Below are 22,770 nucleotides of genomic sequence, written 5' to 3'. Positions count from 1 at the left end.
CTTGCTATTTTCTCTCATAAAATAGGGAAAACCAAAAGTGAAACTGCTATTCTGAAATTAGTGCTGATCAGAGAGAAAAAGTAACTCATGATGTAGAAGCAGCAAGGCTATGGGTATGGGCAGCTAGGTAGTGCAATGGATAGAGTGCAGGGCCTGGAGTCAGGAAGACCTGATTCAAATCCAGCTTCAGACACTTACTAGCTGTGTGACTCTGGACAAGTAACTTAACCCTGTTTGCCTCAGTTTCCTCATCTGTAAAATGTGCTGGAGAAGGAAATGGCAAACCACTCCACTACGGGCAACATGTGGCCCATGTAGTCCCCACCACTGGTTAGGTCCCCTGGGCATTTGGGTTTCATTAGTTAAAAGGATGGCTCGTGCCTTTGTATGTTGTCAGAAGAAAAGAGGCGACATGACGAAGCAGTGGCCTTGGAATCAGAAGACCTGAGTTCAAATCCAACCTCTGCCACACACTAGTTGGGCAACTTTGGATAATTCAATGTCTTTGAGCATCGGTTTCCTCATATATAAAAAGAAGGGAATAGATGAAATCAATCTCTAAATTCTTCTTCTACTCTAGATATTAAAAGACTAATATGCATACTGCTCCACTCCTAAAGATATCATGAGGAAATCATAAGAAAGTCCTAGTTTCACATGAGAGACCAGGTGTTAGGGAAGGACCCACCTCAGGATGTAAAAATGCCACCCTGGACATCTGCCAATAGCACTTCCACTCTCAGAATCCTTCCCTTTCTGGCAACTGCATCACTAAACCCTGTCCCCGTGCTTACCTCATTTATGCCAATGGTAATTGTGGACACTGGAGGAGTGTTCTGTATGATCTGCTGCAGGACGCTGACATAGGTTTGAATTTCCAAGAGATTCTGTTGGAGGAATAGAAGTATTTCCATTGAAACTTTGCATGGCTAAGATTTTCCTTTTAGCAGTATGCTAGGTAATGGGGTGGAGGGACTGTAAATCTCTTAATTTGATGGTGAGAGTGTTTTCTGCTGCTGTTGATGCCTCAAAGTTTAGATTTTCTGTAAAGTCATAGGTCTGTCCTTTCTCATTTCTCTGAATTTAGATTATTCTGATTTCCCTCCTCTGCTTTAAAGATTAGGAATGGAAAGTTTCTAATCTCAGGTCATTTTTTCTAAATGAACAGAATACTTCCTGCTTCCTGATGCTCAGGAAATTCAAACTAGTTATAATATTGACTTAAGTAACATATAACCATAAAAGTTCATTTGTTGCACCCTACCCTAACATCTATATATTTCATTCCAAAGTCTAATAAGAAAGAATTGTGGGTTATTGGCTTTTTGGGTTGTCTATGCCACTGTTTTCCTTCACTGGCACAGAAAATTAGAGTTGATTATAAAAGAGTCAGGCCTCATTGTCAATTTAGACAAGTTCTCATGGTTCTAGGACTCTTTAGGAGTGATAATGGAAGTCGTATGGTACAAATAGAAAGAACAATGGATCTGGGTTCAAATTCTACCTCTGTCACTTATTATTATTTGACCTTGGACAAGTCACTTGGGGCCCCAGTTTCCTCATGTGTAAAATGAAGGTGTTGGACTATATGGCCTCTAAGATCTCTCCTAGCTCTAAATCTACCCTGCGATCTTTATCAAGGAAAATATTGGTCATTCTGGGATGCTACTATACAGAAAAAGTAGGACCTAGTGAACATGCAACAGCAGTATAGGTTGCCAGGCACGCTATTAGAGAGGTGCCCAAATACTATCCACAGCAGCCCATCCAGTCTTGTGAATCACCCAACTCAATGAGCAAATACAGGAGGCATGTGGAGGAAGAAGGAATCATCCACCTAACATCTGAGGATGGGGAGGGCAAAGAATGCCTGTCCTGACGCAGATGTTCTTCCCATCCAACTCCTAGAAGTAGCCATGGGCCACTTCTGGACCACCCAACATCCTACCCACTACAATTTCCCAAGGGATCAAAGCTGAGAGCAAATACGGAGAAGAAATGAAGCGTCTAAGGATGGGATGAGGCAATGGGCAAATATCATGTAACAAAGGGGAAAAACAGAATGAAAAATACAAGGATAGCAAACTATCTTCAGGTTCATTTTCCATGTGAAGAGTACAGAATGATTCAATGAATAAGCATAGCAAAGCCAATTACATGATGAAGGGATGGGGAGATATGATAGTAGCCTCCAGCATTCAGGTTAGTCCACTGCCACCAGATGGAAAAGATTTACTGACATTCATTATTTCCTTAACCAGTCAGGCCTCAAGATAGATGTCATGAAAACCTAGATTCAGTAACCACAATTGATTAACTTGAATAGCTGATGACCACCAACTGATAATAATTCTTTATCCCAGTGACTAGACCACATAGTATGGAGCCCATCCTCCTACATAGAAAATAATCATTGAGTGTTGTTGAGCAACCAGCTGACCACATTGATTTTGTTAGACAAAAAGAAAGGTAACTGAGGCCTCAGGTTTTCAGTCCCTTTGAAATTTATTTGGATTTATCTGACTGACTAAGACATGGGAGAAGGTTTTGGAAAATAGTTCATAGTTACCTTCTTGTACCTGTCCTTTGCTGCACTGATGTCATCCTGCAGAAACTGGGATTCGATCTGAAGCTCCAGATTATGCAGCAAGGCTTCATCTGCTTCCTGAAATGTGAGAAAGGGAAAAATGTCACATTGGTCTCCCCAAGGACAGAGGAAATCCTCAAGAAGCTTACATTCTAATGGAGGGATGCAACATGTAATATTGGGTATATTCAAATTAACAAAAGAGAGAGTGCTAAGAGAATAAGAGAATATTCTAAGAGAATAAGGAACAACTTTATGAAGGTTCTTGAGCTGTACTTTGAAGGATGTAAAGAGTACTGGTTACTATGGGGCACAGGTACATGGGAATTGTATGTGTCCTCACCTACATAGCACAAGAGGTGAGTGCCTGAACCCAAAATTTCTTGGTCCCAGCCATGGAGAGACAGTGGCTTAATCTTTCAGCCTAAGAAATAGAGTTCACGGAGGTAGATTGTATGGCCTTTATTTCACCCTCAGAAAATACCCACAATAACTCATAAACAAACAATACAATTTTCTTCCCACTCCATTGAATCCCTCATTTCTAGCCAGGATCTCCAGATTCATCGGTAACACGCTGTGGTCTGGATTCTCCTCAGAAAAAGAAGAAATTTGGGGTTGCTAGAGAAATAGCCACCAGAAACTATAGCAAGTCTCATCTCCACATCAAGGACCCCACAGCAGTGATATGTTCTGGAGCCAATTTGTACTGGCTCAGTGGAGCAGACTATTAAATTTTCAGTATGAACATTTACACCTCAGAAACTGGTAAATGCTACAAATCAGAGTTTGATTTATTGTTTTGTCAATCATCTAGACTTTAAAAAGTGATGGAGAAAATGTAATAATGAAAATTAAATTTAAAAGTATGTCACAGAAACATTTTTTTCTGGAAAGTCAGTTATTAAGCATTTACTAACATATTCTTACATATAGGCTTCCCATCATTTGATATTACCCTAAAGACTTGAACTTTCCCTGAAAGAAAAACAAATTCTAGAAGACCGGGTCCCCAAACTCTGAAAGTTGTGCTTGCAACCCCAAGGCTGGTTCTGCCCAGGAATGTCCTCTTTTCCTTTCCAAAAGTCTGGATTCCAGAACTCAGGAATTCTCCTCCTGAGTTGTGAGTGAGAATACATCTAATTTTCATGTGTCTTCTCCAGGTCAACTATTAAAGAATCACAGTGAGGCTTGGGGGAAGTTGTTCACATTCATAAGCTTTTCTCCCCTGGGACCCAAATCAACTCTGAGACCTATTAGCATAGTGTCTGGTCCATAAAAGGAGCTTAATAAATGTTAGCTAATTGATTGGTTCAACATAAAAGTCCTCTCAAAAGTCAAAATTAATGTCACTAAAGCTTATATGTTTTATTTCTTAGAAATAAAGGTCCTTACTCATATTTATCCTTATTTTAAACAATTCTAATATTCCCTCTTCTTTTGATGAGATTTATGCCTACAGTACTTCAATTGTATATTTAAAGCTTTATAAACATAAAAATGTAAGAAGATAATTAGGAAAACTACTCCTGCAGTCTGAGTCACCTACAGAAGTTAGCAGATTGAGCCAATGGGCATGAAAAGAAGGACTGAGCATTCTCTGGGGTCTAGGTAGGGCAGTCAGTCTGAAAACGTTCCTCCTCATATGGAAACATGAATTTGATGAACAATCGAAAGAAAAAAATCAGATTTATGTACTTGCTATATCTCTATTAGAATGTAACTGCCTGGAGTGTAGGAACTGGTTTATTAATTAAATTTGAATCCTCAGCATCTGACCCAATGCCTGGCAAATAGTAGGGGCTTAATAAATGCTTGTCGAGTGATTGATTGATTGGTTTTGGAACAGGATAAAAAATAGGCTGTTTCTTGGTGGTGACGAGAACACATATAATGCAGAGGTACATAGATCCAATTTAATTAAATGACTGGAAAGCAATAAGATGGTACCTACCCTCGAGACCACATGGCAAGATGTGATAGCATACTACAGGGCAAAGAACTTAACTCTGGAATAAACTGAGGATCCACATATAAACTACATCAGAAAATCTCAATTACAACGGCTGAATTCTGATCCTAACCTCCAGAGTCAGCATTCAGCTATATCTAGCTTGGGGTCATCTGCCAACTTAACGATTAATTTTTTTTTCCAAATCAGGCAAGTCACTATTGAAAACATCAATAGGCCTGTGCAAAGTCCTGGGGAAAAAACATTGCTACAGCCTCGTGGTTTGCAGTGATCTATCACTAACCAAGTCATATGATATGTGCCAACAGGTTCACAGTTCCCAAAGAGGATCAAAAAACGGTGAACAAAATGAAAACAAAGTCTGAAAAATCTTTGAAATTGGAAAGAATAAAAGGTATAGCATATTCATCTTTCTTTAAGTTAGGCCATTTGAATTAAAACAAATTTTACTCAGAATTCTTTGTGAAATATCATCCTACAATTAAATTAAAATGGATATTTGTTAAGCACCTACAGAATGGAGATAGCATCTACCCAGCTATTCTAAGCCCTAAGAAAGACACAAAGTTTGATAAAATGTGGTTCCTGCCTTCATGGAGCTAACAATCTACTAGGAAATCATGATGCATGCAGAAATAATTATTACACAAAATAATAAATGCCACATGCATAAGAGAAGTGCAAGCCAAATACCATGTGAGGTCCAAATGGAACAAGGTCTTTGTGGCCGTGGGGAGGTAAATTAGGTAAAACTTCCCGGAAAAAACATTGTTTGAGTCAAGGTTGGGTTTGCAGCACATTAAGTTTTTCAAATTAAAGTTGCACCTATTTGGAGGGTCTATTAAAACACAAGTAATTCTGTTCATCAAAATAAAGGGTTATTGACTTGCTTCTGACAGAATTTCTTCTTCCTTTAAGGGTTTTTATCTGATGAGTTGCTACCTTGTTGTTGTTAAGACATTTTTTTCAGTCATGTCCAACTCTTCATGGCCCCATTTGGGGTTTTCTTGGCAGAGATACCAGAGTGGTTTGCCATTTCCTTCTCCAACTCATTTTACAGATGAGGAAATTGAGGCAAATAAGGTTAAGTGACTTGCCCAGGGTCACATAGCTAATAAGTGTCTAAGGCCAGATTTGAACTCAGGTAGATGAGCCTTCCAGCACTATATCCGCTGCTACCCAAGTTGCTACCTTAGCCTGCCCCCAGGGGAGTCTGTAGCTGCTTATGCATTTGAGGGTATTCTCTCTCTCTATCTCTCTCTGTGTCTCCCCACCCCCACGGACCCCTCCAACCCCCACCCCTACCACCCTGTGCTTCCAAAACTAAGAAGTGAAGATGCATGTGTTTTCATTATGACATTGATGCTGTCAGCTGGTCTTTCAGATGTGCCATCAATGAAAACTTCTCTTTTTTTCCTCATTGAGACCCTGACTGATTCTAAAAACCCATTCTGACCCAGTCATCAAAAACATGCATGTGCCCCATCACATTTAGGATCAGCTATTGAAAAGAGGATCAGAGTAACAATGAGCGTCTGGTGAGGCTTTACAATGAGAACCACCAACAGAATTCATAAATATAATAAAAACCTCAATTCAAATCCAGAATGCTGAGTAGGTGAATAGATGTTATTTGAATTTCTGGTTAAATGACGTTTAACCAGAAAGCTCTTTCTGTTTCAGCTTTTCCTATTGAAAGTCTAAAGGGGAAGCTAGGTTAAAGCACTACCTCTGGAGTCAAGGAAACCTGAGTTCAAATTTAGCCTCAAACACTTACTATGTGACCCTGGGCAAGTCATTTAACCTCTATATGCCTCAGTTTCCTCAACCATAAAATGGAGATAATAACAACACCCATCTCTTAGGATTATTGTGAGAATCAAACAAGATATTCGCAAATCACATGGCACAGTACCTAGTAGGCACTATATAAGTACTTATTTCCATCCTCTTCATGCCTTATTAAATGAAACATTGAAATTTAATAATTACTTATATTCATAAGTTTATAATTTCTAAAGTGCTTTCCTCACAAACATATTGCAAGATAACTACTACAAGCATTATTTTCCTCATTTTAGATATGGGGAAACTGAGGTACAAAGATTTATGATTTTATGATAAAATTTTGTGATTTGTCCACAGCTTCATGGCTAGATACTATGGGATCTGGGACTTAAACCAGGCCTTTGAGCTTTTGGTTCTAGTTTTTCTACTACAACATTGCACTTCCCAGTATTTAATCTTTCTCTAATAATTCAGGATATTCTCATTTCTCCAGGTCATAATTCACATCAATTTTTATTGTAGAAATAGCTTTAAGATATATAGCTGATGGCGTTGATGGGGTCAATTTTGTTACAATCCCAGGTTAGCCCCTGAAAGTCATTCATTTGTCTACATAAAATTGTTAAATCACTTTTTTCTTCTCAATTGAATAAGTTAAGATACAGATAATTTTTTTTGCTTGACTGAGGGCTCCAATTAGCTGGGTCCTAGTTAATCAAAATTTTACTGTTTTTATGTTGGGAGCAGATTGGTAGATTTCAGGTCCAGTTTCCAAAGCATCAAATACTTTCAAGTTCTGGTACCTGAACCTGGGGTAGGAAAGGCTACTGTGAACCATCTTCAGATGTGCATCTAACAGAATTGGAAAGTCATTACTAATGAGATCCTTCTACAAGAGTAATTAATTAGCTTACAGAACAGATGCTCCTAACGTGCTCCATGAGACAAGCATTGGCGACATTCTCCCACTGGTGGGAGCACCAAATCACCTCTTTTATCCCTACCCCATCTACTGCTCCCATGTTTTTAGTATTCCCTTGTTCATTTCCCTTTTTTTCTTCTTCCTGACAATAATAATAATGATGATGGTGATGATGATGATGATGATGATGATGATGATGATGATGATGGTGACAACTCACATCTATGTAGCACTTTAACATTTTTAGAAGTGGCTTTCTCAAAATAATCTAAACACAAAGGAAAGAAAACCTTAAAATCTGTTGTCCACTTTAATGTCCAGCAGCTGGTGGTGTAGTGGAGAGAACACCAGGCCTGGAGTCAGGAAAACCTAAGTTCAAACCCAGCCTCAAACACTTAGTGGCTGTTTGTCCCTGGACAAGTCACTAAACCTTTGCCTCAGTTTCTTCAACTGTAAATAATATAATATGTAAATAAATAATAGCACCTACCTCCCAGGATTATTGTGAAGATCAAATGAGGTCATATTTGGAAAATGCTTAGCACAGTGCCTGGCACATAGTAGGCCCAATGTAAAATGCTAGCTATTATTATTCATTAGACTATGAGCTCCTTGAAGACAGGTACTATCCTTTTTGTTTTTTTTATATGTGTATCTTCTGAGCTTAGCCCAATATTAGGCATTTAATAAATGTTTGTCGACTGATCGACTGATATGCAAAATTAGGCCAAGTTGGGAAATAAATCTTTTCCATCCTTTTCTGTCTCTTTCGCCAATTATCTTTCCTTCTCCTCAAGTCTTCTAAATGTGTCCCCCAAAATCCTGCCCTTTAGAGTCAGCTAAGTGGAGCAATAGGTAAAGGTGCTGGGCCTAAAGGCAGAAAGATACAAATTCAAACCTGACCCCCAGACATTTACTGGAAGGGGTTGGGAAAAGGGAGTGACCTTGGCTAAGTCCCAATGTTTAGCTGCCTCAGTTTCCTCAACTATAAAATGAGAATAATATTAGCACCTACCTCACAGGGTTGTTATGAAGATTAAGTGAGATAATATTTGTAAAAGACTTGGTATGTCTGGCACATAGTAATTAATTAACTAATTAATTAATACCCATTCCCTTCCCTTCTTTCTATACTCAGAGATCTCCAGGCCCCACCCTGAATTCTGATCCCACATGTCCAACTTTCTGCTAGATATCCTTACCCAGGGATTACCTATAGTCACCTAGACTTCAACATGTCCAATAATTTCAATTCAATGTGCATTTATTATGTCTCAAATTATGCAAATCTTTATGTCCCAAAGTGAATTCACCCTGTTCCCTCTAAAACATGCCCCTCCTTCCAAATTCCCATGCCTTTTAATGTTACCACTATCCTCCAAGAGACCCAGTTTGTTAACTTCAATCATCTTTGACCCTCCCAAAGTCCAATTCCTTTTAAAGTTTGTTATTTTAGCCTCTCTAGTCTCTCCCATCTCTGCTCCTCTTTTCCATCCTCCCTGCTGTGCTCAGGCCCTCATTACCTCTTACCTACATTGTTATAACAGACTCCTAACTCTACTACCTTCTTTATATAGCTGCCAGAGCAACCTTCCTAATGAGCTGGTCTGTCCTGTTTAAAACCCTTCAATGCTTCTCAAATTCTTAATAAGTAAAGCTCAAGCCCTTTTGCCTGATATTCCAGGCCACCACCATCTCCATAGCCTGATGACATGGAACGTGTCCAGTCTTATCTCAGAGTATCACCCTCCATGCACATTATGTTCCAGCAAAACTGACCTTCCTATCCCCTATGTTCAAAGTACCTCCCCACCTTAACACCTTCATTTCCACTGTCCCCTAAGCCTAGAATGTCTTTTCTCTCCCTTTTTGCCCATTGAATTCCAACCTATCCTTGAAAGTCTAATTCAAATGCCTCTTCCTCCAGGAAGCCTTTCCTGATCCTCCCAGTTGCTCCCAGTTGGGAAACAACCTTTCTCCTTGAAGTTCACTTTGTTTTATAGCTCTCTGACCCATCCCACATACAAGCACACTGCCATAGGCTCCCCACCCCTGTAGCAGTCACTTAATAAAAGCCTGTCAAATTAAATTACTTTAGAGCTAGAAGTGCAAGGATAGCAAGTCCAATCCCCTCATATTACAGATAAGGGAACCAAAGCATAGAGAGGTGAAGTAGCTTGCCCAGGGTCACACAGCTAATAAGTATTTTAGGCAGGATTTGAACTTAGGACTTCCTGACTCCAAGTCCAGTGCTCTATCCATTAGGCCACCAACCTGCCAAGGTACCACATGACATCTTGTATCAAAGTTATTGGTACTTATGTCTTACCCTCCGACCAAAGTCTACAAGGGCTAGGAACTGTTATCTTACCCAAAATTTTTGTTTCCCCCAGAATCTATCCCTTTTCAGGAATTCTGTGTTTTGTACGTGATAGTCCCTGAATGCCTTTTGTCAGAGGAATAAATGGATGAATTTTTATATCTTCCCTCCTCTAACCCCTAGCCCTTCTCTTCCACCCTGACCGATCCCCATAGACAAACACAATGCCGTAGGTTCCCCACCCCTGCAGCAGTCACTTAATAAAAGCCCATCGAATTAAATTAATTACAAAGAGTTCTGAAAGCATTCTGGTTATTCATTCACCTCACTAGAATTTTTATTTCATAACAAAGTTGTGATTTGGACATCACCAGAATTTCTCAACAAAATCACACACTAAGAGAAATTGTGATGTAAACTTAATTCTGAGCTGTTGGATGGATGCAGCCACAGGGCCACCATTCTCTCTGAGGTTAGTACTGCTTATGTCTGATGGTTTTGTGAAAATAATTTTTTAAACTAAGCCTTTTCAATGCATAATAGCATTTTCGCCTGGAGAAGCAATTATTCAACCAATTATTTCTACAAAGCCTCTTTCTTTTTAATACTTTGAATGGAATTCCTTCATTCTATTCTGAGCTTTACTTCTGATTCCTACTCTTTACCTACCATATCATAGCAGCCTTCTCACCCTGTTCACCTTGCCTGCCCCTGCAGCCTCCTCACCCTAGCAGTGGCCTCTGCCCTGGGTCTTCCTTCTCACACAGGCCATACATAGTGTCTCTGTAAATCTTTTCTCTGATTGGTTGTTTTCTTCCAGTATTTCCATTTTAAGGAAAGAAGTATGTCAGCCACATCTTTACTCTTTTCTGGGTTCCTCTGCAGACTTTCCTCATCATGCCCCCAGTGGGTACCCTCCCCACAAGACATATATCTTTTTCAGCTTTCTTTTATGTGTTGTCTTTCCCTCTTAGAAAGTAAGTTCCTTGAGGGCAAGAATGGTCTTTCTGAGTGGTTGTATTTGTATTCTTAGCACAGTGCCTGGTACATGGAGATGTTTTTTGACTTGACTTGAATATTTCTGTAACTCTAGGTTGTGCCTTTTTTTAAGAGACCATTTGGGATGAAACAAAACTAAGAAAAATGTGGTTAAATATTGGAGATAAGACGCTGCCAGAACCATAAAACTTTGTTTATTTGATCTAATTATTTGGTCAGAGATGTGTCCAGCCAACTGCTATTCTCAGCCAGATCTGCCTGCTCAGTTACTATATTTACTTAACCCAAAGTGTAATATACAATTGAAAAAAGAAATCTGAGCCATTGTGTTTACACAACCAATGCCCAACTTCCTGAGAGGAGAGCATGATCTGAGGAAGATCCAGCAGGCACGGGTTACCCTTGCTCTAACATTTATTTCTGCTCCCAGAATGGCCAAGCTGCCCTGACTTCCCCAGATTGTAGAGCAGCTTCTGTCTCTGTTACGCCAATTCCAAATCATCCTACTCCCCTACCTATATTCCCTTGGGTAAAGAGCCGTCCAGTTTTTTATCCAATTACCCCATAAGCAGCATGGACTTTTCAAGGGAGTCAGATTACCAAGAAACATGACAATGGAAGCAAAGTACAAGAAGGATTACATCAGGTGGATGGAGTTAAAAGAAAAGAGCTTGACAGGGTGTACACATTTCTGAACTGGTCTGCAGTTCAAACAAAGACACTCAAACTTTTAGCAAGTTAAATATGCCTTGGTACCGGGTACAGGGGTGATGTGGTAGCACCATCAATCAACAAGGATAGAGATAGGGACTCTACCTGTGATTTCATTGGTTACAAGGGATTCCTGGAGAGGGAAACTCCCGCTGCCAAAGTAGATAAGCCACCTCTCTGAAAATTGCATGGTCTTAGCAAGCTGCCTAGAACATCAAAAGCTTAAATGACTTGCCCAGGGTCCCACAGCCAAAATATATCACAGGTGGTATTTGAAATCAGGTCTTCCATGGCAGCAAGGTGGTACAGTAGATAGAGGTCCAGCCTTGGAGTCAGGAGGACCTGAGTTCAAATCTGACCTCAGACACTTGAAACTTACTAACTGTGTGACCCTGGGCAAGTCATTTAACCCTGATCACCTCACCAAAAAAAAAAGAAAAAAAATTGGGGGGCAGCTAGGTGGCACAGTGGATAGAGCATCAGCCCTGGAGTCAGGAGGACCTGAGTTCAAATCTGGCCTCAGACACATAACATTCACTAGCTGTGTGACTCTGGGCAATTCACTTAACTCCATTGCCTGGGGGGAGGGACTGGGAAGAACTCAGGTCTTCCTGAGTTCTAGGCTTGCTCTGTATCCATTTGCCGAAGTCACTCTCATCAATTAATAAATAATTATTTAATATTTATATTCGATCTGCCTTTGCCACGCCCACAAATAAATCAATTAGTTAATATTTATGTGTGATCTGCCTTTGCCATGCCCACAAATGTTGCCTAGAAAACATCATAGGGGAACACAGCTTCTGGCTGGTGAGGCTATCCAGAGGTCGATTCCTGTGCTCTTATTTTTGACCTTGAATTTAATAGACTTCTAGGAAGAAAGAGGAAGCCCAAAGTAGGCAGCTTCAGAGGAATCACCATGCATAGCTGAGAGAGGGTCAGAATACAATGTGCCTGAGTAAAGGCGGAGGAGAGCGATGGGCAGGAATGGATGAGTGGTAGGGGCATTTGGGCAGAATCTGCGGGATTTTTGCTTCTGATCAGGTGACTCAGAAGGACAAGATGGCAACCGTCTTCCTCTCCCCCTCCCTTTCACAATCCAGATAAAGGTCAAATTTCCCTTTTTGTCAGTCAGTCCTTTCACTTCCTGTTTTTCCATTTTCTCTTCCCTGTTTCTTCAGCCAGGATTAAGAGTTTCAATTTCTCCATTTAATTTTGTGCTTATGCTATTTAACCAAAACTATCTCTTTAAAAAGAAAAACGTTTGTTGGACAACAGACCTGAACTGTATTGACTGGCTATTGAGTTGCACTGCCCAAATTTTTGTTTTCAGTTGAATTAGACCCAGTGGCTAGAGGGTCAGCCTTGGAGCCAGGAAAACTTGGCTTCATGTTCTGCAAACACTTACTGGCTGTCAGACTCCGGGTAAGGCACTTAGAACTGCTCAGTGTTCTCGGCAGCTCTCTACATGTCTCGTAGCAGGTGCCAATTTGCATTCGTGGAGGATACTTCCTCATCTGGGAATTCCTTACATGAATGAAGTAACAAGGCCAGTCCCTATCCCCATTGAATTATGCAGAATAAGGGGGGAGGGGGAGGGGAGAACCACATTCTTTTAAAGAGAAGACTTCCTTTTGTTTCAGGTTTCGGGGGAGGGGAGAAAGAAGGCGACAAATTGAGCAGCAGAGGATCTACTACTTTCATAACCCTGAAGATTGCACAAATCCCATTTCAAACCTTTGACTTATTTTCTTTTTCTTTTGAAAAAAACTTTCTGTGAGACCGAGAGGAGAGTTGAGCAACCTTCCCAAACAGCTGCTTGCAATAATAGCCTAGCATAAGAGGAAGAAGTGAGGACTTTGTACAAAGCTCTGGGTCTAAACAGGAGAACTCCGGCTCTTCAACTGCTGGACAGCCAGCTCCTGGAATGGGCAGAGCTCTGTATGGCCCCTGGCCTACTCACAAGCTCCCCCTGGTGGATGTATGTGTGTTTTTTGGGAGGGGTGTGTGTGTGTGTGTGTGTGTGTGTGTGTGTGTGTGTGTGTGTGTGTAAGGATGGAGTCCTTTGATAGGCCATAGCCCAGGGGTCTTATAAATTATCAAGTTCATTACAGTTAGAGTATTTCCAGAAATTGGAGGGAATATGTCATTCCAGCTGGGGAAAAGAGGCCTTGGTTTTTTGGCTTTAGATCTCCTTCCCTTTTGGCCAGAGGAAGACCTTCTAAGTTTTGAAGGGGTTGAGACTTTTCATGTTCCCATCATATTTCCATGTTCTCTTATAGCATCCTCAGAGCAAATAATGTCTTTGTCAGTACTGGGAGCCCAACATAGACTGGTCATAAATTTGTGGCTCTGCAAGGAACCCCAGAAAGAAACCACATCACACCCAAAGGGAACTATTTAATCACCTCACAAACAAGAGAAAAGGATTTGCAGCAACCAGGAGCTGTGGGCTACCCTTTTGCCCCATGTGCTGGTGAAGCTTAAGCCCATTTTTCCCTGGTCTTCTGCATTGGGAAAGAGTTGCTCAGACGTTTGACAAGATGTTTTATATCAACTCTTCTTACTAAAGACCTGAGCTCAAATCCAGCCTCAGATTAACTGTCTGACTCTGAGATAAGTCATTTAAACTGCTGCCTTCCTCAGTTTCCTCAACTGTAAAACATGAATAATAATAGCACCTACCTCCCAAGGTTGTTGTGAGGATCAAAGGAAATAATATTTGTGAAGTATTTAGTCCACTGCTTGGCACATAGTAGGTGTTTCATAAATTCTTGTTTCCTCTTTCTTTCCTTTTTAAAAACTTTAGCAAAATACCCTTTCTAAAAGTTACTAAAGGCTGGCTGACTAAAATGATTCTCAACTGATCATCCTGGGGGAAACACACTGGACCTGTGGCGTTGGAGACCACCATGACTCTTCAAAGGTACCCCAAGAACACTGAGGGGGAAATGTAGCGTTTTTGCAGGACTGGAGACTCATCAGTGAGATTGGTAATTAGGATAAGGATCTTCGGAGATTATATAGAATACAGGTAGATATAGATCAATATACATATGTGTGTATCACTTTAAGATTTACTCACAACAATCCTGCAAGACAGGTACAGTAAATATTACTATCCAAATTTTACAGCTGAGGAAAACAGACTCTTGGCGATTAAGTGACTTCCTTCTGGGCACACAGTATGGATTAAACCCAGCTCTGCTGACATCTGATCCAGAGCTCTATCCACTAGACCACCTTTTCCCTCCTACAATGTGCTGCCAAGGTATTTGTTCAGGCTGTAGTGCCCGGACCCTGTAAGAAAGCCATTTGCCTATCTAGCCCTGAGCTTCCAGTAATCTTAGCACCACCTCTCTTACTTCTCCTGGAAGTACCCATGGCTATAGTACTAGTGAACTTCCCATGCTGATTGACCTGCCTGAAGTGTAGTCACTAGATAAGCTGGTTTGACCTTCTGGACTTACCTCTTAGGGAGTACCTCAACCTAGGCTCCCTTCTGGTTATGTACCCATGATGTATCATATTTTTCTTAAATTTGATACTTTTTTTGATACAACAGACACTTCTCAACAAAAAAAGCAAACAAGCCCCCTTAAAAATATGTTCCCCCAAAACATCTGTGTAGAATTTTCAAGTCCAGCCTTCAACATTTATTAATAGTGTGACCCTGGAAAAGTCACCTGCCTCTGTGAGCCTCAATTTCATAATCTATAAAATAGGAATAACAATACCTCTAGTAACTACCTCACAGAGACAGACAGACATGGGGGAGAGAGGGAGAGAGAGAGAGAAAGAGAGAGAATGAGAGAGAGAGAAATCGAGAAAGAAAGAGACAGAGGGAGAGAGAGAATAAAATAACTACTTAACCAAATCCAAATTGTAAAGTTACTTGAAGGGGAAATACATTAAGCAGACATCACAGCGATTCAATACAGCATTGTCTGTGAACCTGCCCAAACCCAAGGATGTAATAAGCTCACCTTGTTCAGTCGTTCAAGCGTTTCTTTCAGCAGGAGCTGATATTCACATTCATTTTGATACCTGCAAATTGAACGCATAAAGGACAAGTAAGCAGCTTATGTACCAATCACACAAACTGTAGACTGTGCTAATGATCTACAAGCAATCTAACATCAGTCAACAAGCATTTATTAAGCACCTTCCATGGGCCAGGTACCAAACTAGGTTCTGGGGCTACGAAGGCAAAAATTAAACAGCTCCTACCCCAAAAAGACTTACCCTATCTTTACATTCTATCAGGTATGTATGCACAGAGGGGGCATGAGTAACTAGGGGGTTCAAGAAAGGCGTTGTGTGGAGGGTACTTGGGGTGAGCCTTGAAGGAAGCTAAGGATTCTGAGAAGTCAAAGTGAGTCTGGAGGGTGCCCCAGGCATGAGGGACAGCCAGTACAAAGTCAAGGAGACAGGAAATGGAGTGCCATGGATAAGGAACGGGAGGAAGACCATGCTTACTAGACCATAGAATGTGGGCTGGGGAGGACACTCCGACTCAAAAGGTTGATTAGGACCAGGTAGCTAGGTGTTGCTGTGAATGGATCACCAGACTGAGAGTCAGGAAGACTGAGTTCAAATCCAGCCTCAGTCATTTACTAGACGTGTAACACTAGGCAAGTCATGTAACATCTGTCTGCCTCAGTTTCCTCATGTGCAAAAAGGGGATAATAATGGCACATTGCCTCCCAGAATTGTTATAAGGATCAAATCATATAATATTTGTAAAGCTCTTTGAAAACTTTAAAGCACTATATAAATGCTATTACTATATTCCAAAAATGTATACAGAATTACATACATGTTGTTGTTCAGTCATTTTTCAGTCATGTCTGACTATTTTTGACCCCATTTGGGGTTTTGTTGGAAAAGATACTCGAGTGGTTTGCCATTTCCTTCTCCAGCTGATTTGACAGATGAGGAAACTGAGGCAAATCAGGTTAAGTGACTTTCCCAGGGTCACACTGCTAGAAAATGTCTGAGGCCAGATTTTAACTCAGGAAAATGAGTCTTCCTGACCCCAGGCCTGGCACTCTATCCACTGCACCTAGCTGCCCTTAATTATATACATGTATTTATACACACACACTCTCTCTCTCTCTCTCTCTCTCTCTACATATATATATATAAATATGTATATAGTTGTATGTGTGTATGCATGTATATAGATTTATATGTATGTACGTGCATGTGTGCATGTGTGTATATGTTCCCCTGGAGCTCCTCCTCTGAAGCTACTTCATCATAGTATGGGGATGACCCTAGATTTTCAAAGACTATGTCAACAGTCCATGCTCTGGATAGATCCTACCAAGCTGGAAAGGTTTAGAGGACAGACCTGGAGATAGACCCTGGGCCCATCAGCCTGGTGGCATTTAGACTGGCCACTAGGCAATGCCTTTTTTGGCCTCAACATTTTAGGAAGGCATATGGAGGCAGCTGGTGAAACAGTGGATAGAACAATGGGCCTGGAGTCAGGAAGATCTGGCCTCAGACACTTACTAGCTGGGTGACCCTGGGCAAGTCACTTAAACCCTTGTTTGCCTCAGTTTCCTCAACTGTAAAATGTGGATAATAAGAACACCTACCTCCCAGGATTGTTGTGAGGATCAAATGAGATAATATTTGTAAAAAAAAACAAAAAAAACCCAACCCTTAGTACAGCACCAGGCACATATCACATACTACGTAAATGCTTATCCCCTTTTGCCTTTATGAAGACCATCTACTACTAAGGTAAAGGGAGTGGAGGTGGGGGAGGGGCATGGAGGTCAAAATCCACATTAGTGGAGAAAGTACCCACCGAGACGAAATTACAGACCTTCTGAAGCACTGCAATTTAACAGACAAACATCCTCTTATTTCTGTGGGGTTTCTCTCCCTAACTCTAGGGAAAATACCACTGCATTGGAAACAAAGGAGAGCAACTCAGCACAATGGTGTGCTGAGAAAAGGAAACTTGGGAAATCTTTCCACGTGCAGGAAGCGGAGATGCCGATTCCCAAAATAACTTTCCTCCTTCCTCTGCATCACGGAGCCAACGGAGCACAGGTTCCTTTATGTATTCACACACATCCAGTCTAAACTGGAGTTCACTATGGGGAAATACAATTGGTGAATTTTTAAATTATGTGTTTAGATTTTTATTTCCAAGGTAGGAGACAAGAACAAGACCCAAAATGCCATCGTCATGGGTAGCGCTTCCAACGGGGAACTTGCTTTGCCAATACAGTTAGCGCCTTCTCTGCAATTTATGGTTTTAGAGAGTTGACCTATTGGTCAAATGCCTTAGTCTGGGTCACGTAGTTTTTAATCTGTCAATGAAAGGACTGGAACCCAGGTCTTCCTAACTCCTAGGCCACTCTGTCCACTCTGTCAAGCTGCCCCTCATTTTGTCTTGCTAGCTGGACTTTAATAAAGGAAAGTAGGTTGGTATTTTGCAAGTATACTTGAATTTCATAAGTGTAATCTTTCCTAATGGGGCAGGGAGGAGTGGGGGATGGCCCAGGGTCCAAGAACAGACTCACAGGACCAGGATCCAGATTACCAGCACATGAGACCTTAGATAAAACACTCCACCTAGAGAACCTTGAGCTCTCTTATCTCTCCACTGAGGGGGTGGGCTGGCTCAGGGATTCTTAACTGTTCTGGTGTCAAGGATCCCTTTGTGTCAGGGACCTCTCCACAGGTAAAACTTACGCACCCCTTCTCCGATTTTTTTCCAAGACATAAAATAAACACAAAGGATTACAAAGGAAACCAATTACATTGAAATAAGGTTATAGAATTTTTTAAAAATAAGGTTTAAAAAATTTTTATGACTAATATGTAAATATATTTTGTATGATTTCATGTGTATAATCAATATCATATTGCTTTTTCAAGGGGTGAGGTAGGGGCAGGAGGGAGGGAGAGAATTTGAAACTCAAATTTTTAAAAATGAAAAAACTTTTTAAAAATAGTTGGAAAATAATGAAATAATGAATATAATTATATATTATATTTCTATATTAAAAATATAATGAAATAATGAAATGATAAATAAAAATTTATTTAAAAAAACAATTTTATGATCCTTTAAACTACAAGATCTTCAAGATCCCTTTCAGTTCTAAAATTCTATGATTCTGTGATAGTTCTCATAGTTTTAATCAAGGCAAGAGTTGTTTCTTTAATAGATAAAATTAGCTTTGAACATATCTTTGGAAACAGAAGTCAGATTCATGAATTTTCTCCTCTCTCCTTCTTAACACTGACCAGGGTTTTGGTACTAGGCTTCTAGGTGACACAATAGATAGAGCACTGAACCTGGAGTCAGGAAGACCTGAGTTCAAATTTAGTCTCAGACGCTTACTAGTTGTGTGACCCTAGGCAAATCACTTAACCTCTGTCTACCTCAGTTTCCTCAACCTTAAAAACGGGGATAATAATAGCACCTACCTTCCAGGATTTCTGTAAGGATTAAATGAGATAATATTTGTAAAGCACTTAGCCTAGTACCTGGCACATAATAGATGCTATGTAAATACTTATTTCCCTTCCTTCCATAAATATATATTTAGCATTCAATATAATATAATGCTAATACCTGTGATTCCCATACATTAAAGAAAGGATTCCCCACAGTACAATGAACAACTTCTTTAATTGTAAATAATGTAATTTTAAATACACCCTCACCCCCTACACACACACACACACAAACACACAAGCACGCACATTTCAATGCACAGGAGCTAGATCTAGAAAGCACTTGGGTAATTAATTGGATAGAGCACTAGACCTGGAGTCAGTAAGACCTGAATTCAGATCCTGCCCTAGATACTTACTATGTGACCTTAGGTAAATCATCTAACCTCTGTCTCAATTTTTTCATCAGTAAAATGGGCATAACTATAGCACCGCCCTCACAAGGTTTGTGTGAAGACAAAATGAGATAACATATGTAAAGCACTTTGCAAACCTTAAAGCATTACATAAATACTATCTGTTATTATCACCTAGAGCTACCATGGGAGGGACCTAAGACTTTATCTAATCCTACCCCAACATTTTAGGCAGCTGGTGGCACAGTGACTACAGTGCTGGGCCTGGAATCAGGAAGAGTGGAGTTTAGATCCAGTCTCAGATATTTACTACCTATGTGTGACATTGAACGGGTCACTTAACCGCTATCTGCCTCAGTTTCCTCAACTGCAAAATGGGGGTCAAAAGAATAGCCCCTACCCTGAAAGGTTTCTGTGAGGATCAAATGAGATAATATTTGGTTCATGTTGTTTTGTTTTCTGGACGCAATTGGAGTTAAATGACTTGCCCAGGGTCACACAGCTAGTAAGTGTCTGAGTCTGGATTTGAACTCAGGACCTCCTGTTTTCAGGGCCAGTGCTCTCTCCATTGCACCACCTAGCTGTCCCCAAGATATCTGTTTTAAAAAAAAAAGTGCTTAGCACGGGATCTGGCACAGAGTAGACATTATATAAATGCTTATTCCTTTCCCTCTTCTTCTCAATTTATAGAAAAAGAAATTAAAGTTTAGGAAAAGTTAAGTGATTTGCCCAAGGTTATACAGGTAGTAAACTTCAAAGGGCAGGATTTGAACCCAGTTCCCCTGGCAATGCTCTTTTCACTATAATATGTTACCACTGTAAAATTATTGAGACAAAAGCAATATTTTTGTTAAATAGTCCAAACTATTGCCTCAAAACCCTATTTCATTTTGCTAGTCTAGTGTGAAGTGTGACATAGTGAATACGGAAACTGTCTGTGGAATCAGGAAGACCTACTAACATAGCAGATCATGTGAGGACAAGTCACTAAATCTTTCAAGGACTCAAGTAATTTTCTAAAATTAAAAACTGCATTACAATTGTCTACCTGCATGGGTACTGGGTGGTCTGCGTGGAGGAATGGATGGATAAAATCATAGGTTTGGACTCAAAAAACAATAACCTAAATATGGCCTATAAATCCCTCAGTAGAAATTCCTGCTACTTTCCATGTATTAAAATTCTGCTTTCTGAAGTCCTCTAACCTCGTAGGCATAGAATAAGTCTTACATTAGTAGGCTTCATAGATGATGGCTACATATATTTCTGCACTTGGAGCCTCAATATTTTTTACTACTTTCTAGCTTGGACTGGTTATGCATTCAACTGAGGAATATGAAACCAAATTATATATGACTGGAATATTATGAAAATGTAATTTCATTTTTAAAAGAAGTTTCAACTTGCCTCTCTAAGTGCAAACTTTCTTAACAGATCATTTGTAAAGGAATGAAATTTCTCAGATAAATCACAAAAGGACCAAGTAAAATAAAAAAAAATGACTAAATTTAAAACTGAGATTTCCTTAATTAAAAGTTTAAAGCACCTTTATTTCAAAGATCCAAATAAATAAGTTGCTTCCTCAATTCTCAGGCAAATCTGGGGCCCAAATGACCCTGATAACCTTTTTGGATTTTGGGACAAGTGCATAATTTTTCCCTTCCCTTTGGCTCTAAGTACATGTCTTACATAGGTGAATTTTATGAAAATTAATCTAAAAGCAGAGTCAGTCAAAATTTGATCCCTTTATTGGGTATTACACATGTGAATCTCTGTCCTTACCACATTTTTAAAAACAACAATAATCAGAACTAGAAATAAAGGGCATCATGGGAAATGTAGCTAATTTATATCACTTGATAGATACAATATAAAATGGTTAAAGAAAGCTGGAGAATGAAATGGCAAACTACTCCAGTATCTTTGCCAAGAAAACCCCAGATGGGGTCACAAAGAATCAGACATGACTGAAATGACTGAACAACAAAGATTCTTGTTAAAGGTAAGTCTTCTACTGTTAATATACATGGTAAATCTAGACAAACTCTTTTAACTCTGGATTTGCATGTGTATATATGTATGTTTCTGTGTGTCATATATATTTGTGTGTGTATATACACATGCACATATATATAGCAGTACTTAATGGTACATGCAAAAAAACACAGTCCCTAGAAAACATTTAGGAGTACCATGTTCATTCACTAATTAGCAAATGAGTTTCCTGAACAATTTCTAGAATCCTATTTTCGCCCCCTTTGAAGTTATCTGACTATGGCTGTTGATAAGTGGTAGAGTGGACATTGCCCGCCCCGATCGTAGAAAAGTTCTATTCTAGCCACCTTGCTCCCGCCAAACATCACCGTTACCCCCACCTTCAGAGGCCACACCTCCTCCTGCATCCATCCCAACGAAGCTTACTTATTTCGGAATTCATCGAGCACCCGTTGGGCATCCTTGTCCTCCCGCTCCAGCTTGGCCCGGTCAATAGCCAGGTCCCTTGCCCGCTGAAGGTTCAGCTCTATTTGCTCAGAAAATGCTTCCTCCAAGCTAGTCAACTCATCTAGACGCTGGAAAGTTTCTAACTGCTTTCGGAAGATGGCATTGCGCTGCTCCAGCCCTCGGGCCCAGTTGATGTAATTGGCAAAGCGTTCATTGAGCTCCTGCAGATTCTCCAGCCCTTGAGCCTGGCCCAGGCTACTCAGCTCTCCTGAGCCATGTAATTCATCAGCCCTCTCGTATTTCTCCTTTCGGGTCTCACGCAGATAGGTGCTCCTATACATGGCCACTTGGGGTACCTATGAACCTCCTTCTCCCTTCTCCTTCTCTTTGGCCCCACACCAGGGGCGGTGTCTCCCTCCGTCTAATGTGGGTACCAAATATAACACTTCTGGGTGGTAGGGGAACAAGATGAACACGATATCTAAATGCTTGGCTTTCTGCATCTGTCCCAAGAGCCAGAATTCCAGCAACCCTCTAAATAAATATCCGCGTGCCCCCACGTCACTCTTCTCTGCCTTTCTAGAACCAGGTCAGCATTCGGGCAGAGTGTCACCATCCCCTAGCTCATGAAACATAAAAGAGAGGGGGCTTTGGCTTTTGCAAGCTGGTTTAGAAGGCCATGGATCAGGTGCCCTACAGAGGCCCTGAGAATTAAAAGGCTAAATCGAGATCATGGGTTAGTAGCTTTTTGTTCTATATTTGTTTAGGCCCCTAGTTGTTTTACTGAATGGCAGGCCTGGTAAGAATGAGAGGCATGATTTCTCTGTGATTGGTTTCATTGTTAGGTTATTGTGAAGGAAATGAGGGCAGGATGGTATACATAGAAAACCAAAGGACAAGGAAGTTCAGCTCTCTCAGCCCTCATGAGACAATTAGTAAATAAGTTAAGCAGCAATGCAGTAATTAATAAAGTATAGTGCTTCCTTTAGGCACGTCTCAGCTGCTCTGCTGTCTGTGAAGTTTTCTGTGACACTACTGTGGGTACTCAATAAATATAAAATTCACCTTTCTAAAGCAAAAATATTCTAGGTAAGTTTAAGATATAAGAAGATCCAAAATCAATAAAAACTTGCTAATTTCTGTCAAACTACTTTCCAATTTTTCCAGGAGTTTTTGTCAAATAAT

The 22,770-nt window shown here is 40.3% G+C and overlaps 1 protein-coding gene and 1 long non-coding RNA gene across 2 annotated transcripts in view; one reads left to right on the top strand and one right to left on the bottom strand.

The window, feature by feature from the left end:
• Positions 1-21,926, bottom strand: part of BFSP1 (beaded filament structural protein 1) — a 55,101-nt gene extending 33,175 nt beyond the window's left edge. The window contains exons 1-4 of the mRNA XM_027840366.1: positions 21,565-21,926; positions 15,286-15,346; positions 2,570-2,665; positions 795-887 (exon numbers count right to left, since the gene is read on the bottom strand). Of these exons, the coding sequence (XP_027696167.1) occupies positions 795-887; positions 2,570-2,665; positions 15,286-15,346; positions 21,565-21,926 (612 nt within the window). The remainder of the gene's footprint in view (positions 1-794; positions 888-2,569; positions 2,666-15,285; positions 15,347-21,564) is intronic.
• Positions 10,002-17,731, top strand: LOC114026657. The gene is made up of 3 exons (XR_003567138.1): positions 10,002-10,061; positions 14,109-14,225; positions 17,209-17,731. It is a non-coding gene; the product is annotated as an uncharacterized LOC114026657 (long non-coding RNA).
• Positions 21,927-22,770: the final 844 nt, after the last annotated feature.

The sequence above is a fragment of the Vombatus ursinus genome, unplaced genomic scaffold (genome assembly GCF_900497805.2).
Source record: "Vombatus ursinus unplaced genomic scaffold, bare-nosed wombat genome assembly UNPS02014841.1, whole genome shotgun sequence".
NCBI lineage: Eukaryota > Metazoa > Chordata > Mammalia > Diprotodontia > Vombatidae > Vombatus > Vombatus ursinus.
The sequence above is the reverse complement of the archived record's forward strand: the minus strand, read 5'-3'. Positions and strand labels throughout refer to the sequence as shown.